Genomic DNA, 11,875 nt, shown 5'->3' on the forward strand with positions numbered 1-11,875 from the left:
AATAGAGACATTTTTGTTTGGTTAGTTGATCATTTGTACCGTTTTATGAATTAAATACGCCCAAAAATTTCTTAATAATATCGCCCGTCCATAGGAAGTTTTAAAATGGCTCTTCGGAAAATGCATCAATATCGAGACACGTAAAATATAAATTATATTATACGTTATCACTGTGATAATAGTTCTAAATTTCTTAAACGATGTTTATTTCTTGTAAAAATAAAATATTATTTGATATATAATAACCCCACAATATTTATTATTCATTTCTATAAAATTTTCACCGTATTAAAACATAGCAATATTGTGAATAAGATGTCTATAAACAAAAAGCGTACAACTGAAGAGGAAAATAGAGAGAAAAGAAGTGAGTGGACTGATACTATTGCATTTGTCCAAAACATCATGGACAACCAAAATGTCTCATTTGAGACGAAAAATTTACGACTAAAAAAAAATGGCTACTTTCTATGAAAAGGTTCCCGATCCCTGATATGTAGGCTATATATATATATATATATATATAATCTTCGCAGCAAACGAATTGCGTCCAATGTAAATACATTTTTCTTCCTATTTAGTACAGACTTAGGACTGTAATAGTAACATAAAACATTATATTGCTAAAGGTAAGTTAAACATATTTTTTTTTTATCATTTTGTAATTATATACATCAAAAATACTGTTTTCGTCGTTAAATTTAAAAATAAAAGAATATGTAAAAAAAATTCAAAAACTATAAGTTACATATATGTTAATATATTATTTATGGCTCGGTAAAAATTTGAACGATACTGTTTTGACATAACTAAAACGTGATATTTTGTTCACGTCGTATTTAATCATTTGTTTTCTTAAAAATTTTTATTTTTCACATATTGCATGTCTTATTTTCTTTCTTTGAATACTACTGCGAATTTTTTTGTGAGTAACTTTTTGTACGTTTTTAAATTTATCAATAAATTTGTAGATATTTGGATGAGTAGAATAAAACATACCGTTGAATTTTTAATGGAAAGTTTTACAATTATTTATTGTCCGTGAAATTAAACCTGAATAAATCGTTTATAAAAAATTTAAAAATTATTAATAATAAAATGAACTATCATAGAGTCACTCACAATTAAGCTCATATTTTTAAATAGAAATAGAACTGCGCACGATTGTCGACGAGACGGAATCGAAAGACATACTAACCGATTACATTTATTTCGTAAGTACTCACATAGTCGTATCGATTATTGATCGAGATTATTAGAGGTATATATTCTGATATCAGATAATCGGGACGCAATTAGAATAGTCGTATTGAAAACCCGGGACGCAATTCGTATGTCACAAATCGCAATTTTTATAACGAGGATGCAATTCATATGCAGTCATAATTTTAGTAGTATTATGAAAACCATAAAATATGATCAGAAAAACATGTTTCAAAAATATTGGATATTAATGCAAATTTTGTAAACATAATATTCTTTATTATTTCTTATTTATGTGTAAAAATTCTTGTCGGTACCAGTACAAGACATAAATCCATTTCTGTTTTTAATTTTTCCAAAGCATTACTTCCACTTGGTTTCTTTGAATACATATAATAACAAATAGTTTATAAGCGAGACGATGTACCTACCAACAATTATTGCTAACCTATTTGCTAACCGTATACCCGGCCGTCTTAGGCTATGCCGGGGCCCACGGGCACTTGGAGCTTAGGGGTCTTATTAGCAAATCAAAAAAAAGATGAGTAAAAACATCAAAAGCTTATTTTGAACGATGACTTTTATGTTAAAAAATCTTCACATATTTTGAATTTACCGTCATCATAATTTAAATACCTTACACACATAGAGACTTGTTCTATGCCAGCAATATCGGTAGTTTCATCTGGTGTTACTGAAAAAGCTTGAGATTTATTGACTCGTTCAATTTCTGATCCAGTCCAGCCCCGACAATGGCCACTGGTCAGAGTCGTGTTTAACGGGAGGGCAATTGCCCCGGTGCGGCAAATTTTTGAGGATCAACATAAAATAAAAAATATAGAATTATAATTTTTCTTGTACGACTCTATAATTGTAATACATATTATTTCGTTCATAAATACCACGAAAAAGCCGCAGTCTACTACCGCAATTACAAGGCGATAAAAACTTTTTCTAGTTGTACTGTAATCGTATAAACCATTTTCGTTATTCCTGTACGTTTTTTCCTCGAAAACAATGGGTTACAAGTAAATCGTCAACAAGTAACAAGCAAGTATATTAGTACAGTACAAGTAAGTCGGTTACCAGTAAATTATATTTTATCTCTGCAGTCATTGCACCGTTAGACGTGTTAACATATTTTCAGTTTGACAAATTTTTACCGAAAACGAAAAGATGCGCGATATCACGATCGACACGTAACACAAAAAAAAAGGCAGAAATACCGCGATTACAATAATTTACAGACGGGAAAAACGACAACACAGGTGCGTGATACAAAGTGCAAGATATGCATAATTTTTATATAATAATAATTAATAACAATGATAACGGCGAGGCCGCTAATGATCGCCGGCCTTGCGAACAGCTATAACGAAAACACAAACTTATTTTAATTTTCAATTATTGAATATAAATTTAAATTTCGAGATACCCAATGTCTTGGTTAGTTGTCTAGATAAAAATAATCGCATCTATTTATATCTAGATAAATACAATTTCTGCCGTACCCATCTGTGTGTAGATAATTTTTTATCATCTAAGCGCAACGCTGTTTATATTGCACTGGACTATCACGCGCTTATCACGATAAAATCATCGTAATCACTAATCGCGCAGTCGTCCTCTGTTTTCGTGTCGGTTTTGGCGAATACTGTGATTCCGCGTAATATACAAGACCGTCAATCGTTTCCTCGGTGCGTACAGAATACGTACGATCGACCCGAACATTGCATTGCCATGTTGTAAGCAAATTTTAGTTTTTCCGTTAACAATACGTTCGTCAATCGCAATATTTGACCATGTTCTCCGACCGCCGCCGCACTGCCTTGTACTTTTTGTTGATGACGACGCTGATTGTTCAAGTAACGGCAAAGATCCATACGCTGAAGATTGAAGTGAGTATAACTCGTAATTTTTATGATAATTCTGGGGTTTTCGTTTTGCAAGCAGTCGGAAAATGTTTTTGTTTTTTTTTTTTTTTTTTGTTTCGACGTAGGACGATGATCGACGTTATATAGCGTTGACCACATTTGGATTTTATAATGGTGGCATTTTGGAAGTTGAAATCAAAAATTTTCACTTGCCTCTCAATAAATTAAACGAAACTGTGAGTTATTATTATTATTCAGTTATGTTTGTTTGATTAATGTTAAAATTAAATCATCATTATTTTAGCACGGATTATTGTTGGAAAAATCAATTTTTGACGAAGGAAATCCTTATGTCGATTTCCAACAAGAAATATGTCCTATAGAATCGCCGAGTAATGTATACGAAACACGTAAAAATTCTAACCTTGCCATTTTCAAGTTTAATTTCATTAGTAATAAGTAAGTTTTTAATTTGTATCTGTTATTTTTTTATCGTATATATATTATGTAATATGTTTAAAAGTTACTTATAAATCCAAAAGAAAATATTTTGTTCAATTATTTTTCATCATTTAATGTAATTAGTTCTTTAAGGTAATTTAATAGAAATATGAATTTTAACTTACAATTAATATAAGTTAGATTTGATATGTGTAGATAAACTTGGATTAATAAGTGATTTATATACAATATTTACTAGATGAACATTTTCAACTTCATAGGATAATGACATTAGGGTGGTAAAAAATGTTCAGTATATTAACTTTTATTCTAAAATAAAACAAATTCATTAGTAAATAGAAACATATAAGTAAATAAAAATAAAATGTATTGTATTTTTTTTGCTTTAAGTTTCTAGTATATAAATTAACTACTGATTCTATTATATTTTTGAGAAAAAAAGGTGAAATATTTTGTGTTATATAGTTTGTTATTTTATTTTAATATTAAAACATATTTTGTTTAGAGTTATAGTTAGCTGTTCATCTTCTATGGAACCATTTTATTTATTCAAAGATATGAATGATTTAAAAAAACATCAGGAGATTGGTTTTGATGGTTTGTCTTTTTAATTAATTAATTTTTTTTAAAAAAAAATCAATGTTAAATATAATCTTACCCTACTAGATACTGAAACAACCTGTAGTGACATGACTTTACCAATATTCAACAGTGAGGATCCATACTATTTCAATTTAAGTGTGAGTATATTGATATACCATTATATTTTAAAAACAATATTTTATTTTCTTTTTGTCCAAAGTTTGTTGTATATGTGAAAGAAAAGTCAAATCAAGGATTGTATAATTTATACTATCATAACTGTCCAAATTATGCTATTTTTCCAAAGTCTAGACAAAGTTTTATGGTATTATAATTTATTATCATATATTATTATCCATATTTTAACAATGTTTAATATATAAGGTTTTTTTATAGGTAACTATTACTGAAAGCAATGCCAAAGGAAATTATTTATCTGCAGGGGACATACCATTGCCATCATTTTATTTTTCTATGTCGATTATATACTTTATGGCTGGTGTTTTATGGGTTTATTTTTTGTATAGAACCACGTAAGTTTTCAAATTAATTTGAGTTAAATTTATTATGGTAACTAACATAATAATATTACAACATTTTCAATTTTAGTTACCCTGTATATAAAATACACTACATGATGGCTTTATTAGTGTTCCTAAAATCAGCTACTCTGTTTTTTCATGGTTTGGATTTCCATTTTATTCAAATCAAAGGACAGCACATTGCTCCGTGGGCCTTTATCTTCTATACAATTCGTTTGTAAGAATTGTATATGTTTAATGTTAATTTTTTTATTGTATCTATTTATGACTTTCTTTTAGGCTTAAGGGATCAGTTTTGTTCATAACAATTGTTCTTATTGGTACTGGTATGACATTTGTCAAACATGTATTGTCTGATAAAGACAAAAATATATTCATGATTGTTATACCTTTGCAAGTAAGATATTTATTTACCATATAATAAAAATATTTAATTTAAACAAATATAATAATGTATTTTTGTAGGTATTAGCTAATGTAGCATATGCTATTATTCAAGAATCAGAAGAAGGAGATGTACAGCACAATGCTTGGTTGGATTTGTTTTTACTTGTTGATTTCATGTGCTGTGCTGCGATATTATTTCCTATCCTTTGGTAATGTTGCTAATACATAATATATATCTTAAATACATATAATAATAATTTAATGTATTAAATAGGTCTATTCGTCATTTACAAGAAGCATCACAAACAGATGGTAAAGCTGCAATTAATTTACGGAAACTCAAATTATTTCAACAGTTTTATGTTATGCTTGTTTCTTATATCTATTTCACACGCATATTAATCTACATGCTTAGAGTAAGTGAGATATTAGCTTTAAATATACCATATACTTTCTATTTTATAAATAAAATGTTAATCATTTCAATTTTTTTTAGATGACTGTTCCATTTCATTTGCAATGGCTTAATGAATTCTCCAAAGAAACTGCAACATTTGTATTCTTTGTGATGACGGGTTATAAATTCCGCCCGACAAATGCAAATCCTTACTTTCAAGTAGCATCTGATGTTGATGATGATGATACAGATATTGTGTAAGTATTCAAATGGTTTCTTTTTTTTCTGACTGCTAAATATTTAAAGTATATGTTTTCATTATTAGAATTAGTCACTTTGGCTCTGGTGTAAACAACCGATCTAGAAAGAAAGCAAGTACTGGTGGGGAAACTGCCGAAGATGAAATCATGCTTATGGAATCATCATCGTGATATATTAGTTATATTTCTGTGATACCAAGACTGATCCAATCGATCCATGAACCTTTTCCATATGCTCTAGTCTTTCTTTTAAGATAAGACAAAACTTTTCCGTCTGTACAAATTTTTTCTCAATTGTCGCACAAAGTTGTATTTGTATATTTATACATGTACTCAATAAATGTAATTTGATCACTTTGTTACATAATTATCTCATGTAAAGTATGATGTTTATTGGATTTTGTTTTATTTATTTATTTTTTCTAATGTAATTTATTTTAGCTTAAGTCTAAAAAATTTGTTCCTTAGGCGTTGTTACTGTGTATTATATTTTTATTATGAATTAATAATTATCATTGTTAAAACGTCAATGATTAATGCAATAAAGATACAGGAACGTTATTTTATTGTATGAAATAGAACTTATTGTTATAATATTACTTTTAATGGTGTATGATCGAATTTAACTATAATGACTATAATGAATACACAAATAATTTATTTTATGTCTACCATTTACTATGTTTAATATTTTAGATTCCTTGGCCAACTGTCGACTTGGGGAGCTTTTTCCATAAATTTAAATTTTAAAATTTTGACATTAAGGTAAAAACTTTAATTGTATTCAAAATAAATCCTCAATTACTAATAAATAAGTTATCTAATTAAAGTTAATATTTGACAATATATTTTTAAACCTTTTGTTCAATAATTTATTTATTGACCTGTATTATTGTGTTATTTATTCCTAAAGAGGAGAAAAATAAAAAATAATAGGGTTCAGTATTCAAAAAAAAAAAAATATAATCAAAAGATGAATTGTAGCGCAAGACTTATTTAGATTAAAAAAACATTTCTTTTTACTTTAAATGTGTATGAGAAATTTTAGAAAATTACGATAATGAATAATATTATAATTTATAAATGTAACAACTATAATGTCCTCTTGCAAAAACAATCCTTAAATTGTATTAATTCAATAAATATTATGTAATTGGTTTAATAAGATATAGATTGTAATTCGGTTCAGTAAATAATAAAATAACAATATAATATAATAAATAATAAAATAATATAACTACCTTGGTTTGATAAGATTCAATTATTATGTGATAACGTAATATTATTATATTAATTAATTCATATAATTATAAAATAAAATATTATTGAAACTTTTACAAAGTGTAAATTATATTTAAGTGTCTAATTAGTAATCATCAAATTCTATAATATTGTATCGCGTAGATAAGAATGAGAAGAACACTTATTATTGTCAGTTACTCATAACTATATTTGATGATGGCACAAAATATACATATGTAGAGCTCAAATTTTTATGACAGCATATTTTTTTTGCGCAGCCAGAATTACACCAGAGTCAGATATAAATTTAATTCATGAAGTCTTCATTACAATTTTTATGAAACGACCATCCAGGTCTTCATCGATGTCTTTTACCCTTGGGAGGAGTAGAGTACAAATTACAAATAGGCAAACTTTATTTGAATTTTGTATTTGATTCTGAAGTGCCTAGTAAAGACATGCTTGTTAAGTGTAAACATTAAGAAAAAACAAATAGTACAACCAGGGCTCGGACATTATTGAACTAAAAATGTAAATTATTTTAAGTAAGTTACAAAATTATCATATATACATATATATAAACTATTAAAAATAAAAATTTAATAATGAAAAAAACAAATGAAAAATGGTTACCTGGCTCCTGAAAGAATTTTGATATAGTTAGATGATGAAAAATCGTAGTTCTGAAAAGAAACATAGAAATAAGTATGTTATTATTTTTATATTAAATGAGACTACTTATATAAGGATTTATTATTCATTAAAAATGTTCAAATAGATTTATAATTAGTCAGATATAAAACATTAATTAAAATATTTTATTCGATTTTTATAATATAACAAGTAAGTTACAAAATAAATAAAAAGTAACTACAGTGGCACAACTGTCATAAATAACTAACCTGCCTTTGACGGCTAGGCTCGTCGGACTTAAAACACATGAAACAAATATAGTCGACCAATACTCACATGTGACTGTGTGTGATGGCGGATTTTATCCCAACGCGACAGCATCAGCACCGTGACTACAAGTTTCTACGGCGGTACACCACAGGTACGAATGAAAAATAAGTCACAGCTACTAGTATGTGCAACCAGCAAAACACAGTCACTAACGAATATGGAAGGTCTACAGTTCCGGACAATGAACAAAACAACCATATTCACAATGGCTGTTGGTAAGTGATCACCCTAGAACACGGTAACTTCAACGAAGGCAATACTATTTGCGCAGAACGACACTAACCGAACGGCCGACAAGAAGAACGCGAAACACAGAAAACGTGGTTTCATAAAGAAGGCTGTAGACCAACCAAAGAAAACTTGAATACGGTACAGTCGATTTGCACACCACGACGAACACGAACAGAGAGCGAGACGATGCCGACGACTTTATTCACCACGAAAGCTACGCCGCCGGACACCACAATGAAGATAAAATGCCTCAGCGCCATCACATTAAACCAAAACACACGAGAACTTACGAAACTTTGTGGCACTGAGAACATGACTTTAACTTTTACTAAAACATAACCGAAAAAACAATGAAAACGTGGAATAACGAACATTTACGCGCGACGATTACAATGCGATTTACGTACCCGGCCGGCGGTCGCACACGGAGTTTTATCACCGTCGCCGACGATGGCTGCGGTTACGCAACGCACCATTATGTATCACACGAAAGTGGTAACGTTCATTACAACAATCACGGATAGTAACGATCTCACGCGTTCACTGGGCGGTCAACCCATGAAAGCTGTTGCTATCGTCGACCGCACGGCAATACGTGCGATAAGAATCGATACGAAAACAAATATACATACATGCCATAGAAAAGACAATTTTGGCACGAACAGATAGGTATTTGCTTGTTACATTTTTGGCATTTTGGAGTTGTATATATTTGTTGTCTATTTTTATGTGTGCTATTTCTTGGATTGGATGTTAAGGCTACCAAATTCTCATCCACTTCCGATTATTTGATCGATGAAGTTCCGGGTCCGCGTTGGCTTATTGACGACAATTTACTTGAGTTATTCCGATTATTGCCAACGACCCCTTGCATAATTGTAAATATTACATCCAGTCCCACTGTGTTCTCGAAACCCAATCAACCACTTTTTTGAGCCTGTTGATCGGGTCCCAGACATGGAGAGTATAACCCCATGATATCAACATGAACTATTGGAATAAAAACAATGTAGTCATGCGCGAAGGTAGTTGACACTGGTTCTCCACTTTAATCTAAATCGGCTCTATTATACTAAAGTAAATAAAGAAAATCAACTCCCGGTTACGTTATTCGTGTATCGTAAGAAAGTTAAGACTATACATTTTTAAATATATTTTGAACAAAAATTAAAAGAAATGTAATTTGTAAAAATGAAATTTTTTGCTAGACATTGTAACGAACGCGATTTATCGTTATTAATTAAGAGAGCAACACCGACATATAGCCCGACTATACTGCCAACAGAGCAACTACTGTTCCCGTGTCAGTAAAGCTTATTGTTTATCCACTCGATAGTTAATTAACACATCAAAGGTGATAATTAACTATTGTATAGTGCTTATTGAGCCAGTAGGAAACTGTAAGACTACCCAAGATCACCGATAGTCGACAACAATAATAACAAAATACATAATGAAAACCCATCGATTACAACAGTCAACGTACCATGGATGGTTTATACAAACGGCGTCTGAACACAAGTTCCGAAGCACTCAACTATTACATAACAAAGTTAGCAGTGAACAGTCCTCTCGGATGAAAGTTAGAGGATTTGTTCGGCCGTTAATGTAATAGCAGTGTCACACCGTTCGTTATGCCCCATTCTCGTATTATTGTATCAAATAATGATGGGCATAACTGAATGTTTTTAACAATCGAAATATTAGTATTCGAGACATTTCTATTGTATTATATATTGTATCTATGTCCATCGGCCACTATGTTAAAGTATTGAAAATACTTATCGTTTTTCGCTCTTCGTTTCCCGCGTTCCACCAATATCCCTCGGCCACTAAGGTTTATAGCGCTGATGCACATCGCGACCAGTAGTACGCGCACGTTTCGCCTTTACCGCGGTCCGTCGGTGCCGCCTGTTGAAAGATATATCCATGAGGGCTGTATTAATCCGTGCTCGTGTAATATCCGATGATACATACCGCGATATCGTCGCACACCTGTGATTGACATCACGAAGTCACCGTCCCCGCCTGTAGAGACCATCGACCAGTGATCGGTACTGTAACACGCGGTATATCACATACACAATTTCAATAAGGTTATTACTAGGGAACGGATTTATATGTAAATACATATTTTTATTAAAACGAGATATTTAAAATTTGATAAGAAATGTTCATGATTTAAATCATTCCTATTAATATGATGCTACTTTTATTTTACATATTTTTACATATTTCACTAATTTGTAAATATTTTTAAACATATTTTATTATTTCATCATTCATACGTCTTCTTCGTACAAAAATACAAGAAATTATTTCAAATTTATATCCAGAACTTCTATCGCTATTAGAAAAGCTCAAAATATTATTATATGCAAAATGAAACATTGAAAACTAATTTAATTTTCATCTCAGTGAATTTTAGTTTTATTGCACATACATTTACAAAATTAGAAACAAAAATATGTCCTTGAATGAAAGTATGCAAATTGTCGAATCAAGGATTGCAAAATGAAAACTCGTAAACGGACCAATAGGAGAAGTAGTAAAAAAGAAAATTCCTATTTTTACCGAAAAAAATTTCAGGCCATATTTATTTTAAATCAATCAATGACATAATGAGTGGCAGACACCCTTCTAAAAATTTGGAATTATCGCCTTCTAATATTATGCCTTTCAAATATGCTTTAATCAACCGACGTAGGTTGATGTGGAACGATCATTTAACCGTTTTAAAAATATTTTCAGATCTAATAGGCGACATTTAATATTTGATAATTTAAAATATATTGTAATAATTCAATGCAACAAATCATTTTGATAATTTGATAATTATAATTTTTTTTTTTTTTAATTAAATTTTTTTCCTACATATTTGGATGGTTTTAGTACATATTTTATAAATTATACTTACATACATATGTACATATTTATGTATTTTTATTACATATAAATCCGTTCCCTAGTTATTACACACTTCTGCTGCTAACGTAGGGAAGTAATACGTATATAACGGCCCCGAGATCTGCCCCGTAAAATCAACATTTCCCCCCCCCCCCCGTACCTGGGTGTGCTATCAATGTAAGATGTATGGATACGATTGATACTAAGAAATCACGTATCATACGTATATCTAATATATAGTTTCACCGGGTACTTCTCCCGTACACGTTGGCAGAGAGGCAGCAGCTCAACAGTCACCCGTACAGCCGAAGAGCATAGGAGTCGTCACTACTGAAAGCGTGAGCCGTCGCCGTCCGAGTTTGAACGTGCCACCATCCGTCCAGTGTCCGCTCGGAGTACGTCTCGTGCCTTACCCAACGTTGTTGCTCAGACCTCCACGTCCATCAACCGTGTGCGATACAAAATTATCCTTCTCTCTACACCCGTGTGTTCGTAAGTACTAGGACTCATTCGACGCGACCATAGGCTACGTTACTAATACAGCATACTTTGGTCAGCACGTTGGCCTTCTTGTGTAAATCTCCTAGTACGAACACTGACATCTCGGCATAGTGAGTAATACACCGCAATATATATATATATATATATATGTCGCGTGAAGATTTGTAAACTCGACAACGAGTATTATTATATATGTATTAACTGTACACCTGATTGTAATATTAAAAAAACAATAATAATTGTTATCGTCATTATTATTATTATTGTTTTCATAAATAAAAGTTAACAAAATGAAAAAGCTATACGGACTTTACGTTTTGTTAC

The 11,875-nt window shown here is 30.7% G+C and overlaps 1 protein-coding gene and 1 long non-coding RNA gene across 2 annotated transcripts; one reads left to right on the plus strand and one right to left on the minus strand.

Annotated features, from left to right (window-relative positions):
- The first annotated feature begins 2,764 nt into the window (after positions 1-2,764).
- LOC112689221 (protein GPR107) lies at positions 2,765-6,494 on the plus strand. Its single transcript, XM_025562813.1, has 13 exons — positions 2,765-3,101; positions 3,203-3,313; positions 3,382-3,536; positions 4,045-4,136; positions 4,206-4,279; positions 4,342-4,446; positions 4,518-4,654; positions 4,731-4,880; positions 4,943-5,060; positions 5,129-5,259; positions 5,325-5,466; positions 5,547-5,704; positions 5,773-6,494. The coding sequence occupies exons 1-13, from the start codon at positions 3,006-3,008 to the stop codon at positions 5,876-5,878; spliced, it is 1,575 nt and encodes a 524-aa protein (XP_025418598.1). The 5' UTR covers positions 2,765-3,005; the 3' UTR covers positions 5,879-6,494.
- Positions 6,495-7,093: 599 nt separating this feature from the next.
- LOC112689194 lies at positions 7,094-8,685 on the minus strand. Its single transcript, XR_003149105.1, has 3 exons — positions 7,919-8,685; positions 7,583-7,632; positions 7,094-7,472 (listed from the first exon to the last, which is right to left on the minus strand). It is a non-coding gene; the product is annotated as an uncharacterized LOC112689194 (long non-coding RNA).
- Positions 8,686-11,875: the final 3,190 nt, after the last annotated feature.

Source organism: Sipha flava, unplaced genomic scaffold, assembly GCF_003268045.1.
Source record: "Sipha flava isolate LNK unplaced genomic scaffold, YSA_version1 42_pilon_pilon, whole genome shotgun sequence".
Lineage (NCBI taxonomy): Eukaryota > Metazoa > Arthropoda > Insecta > Hemiptera > Aphididae > Sipha > Sipha flava.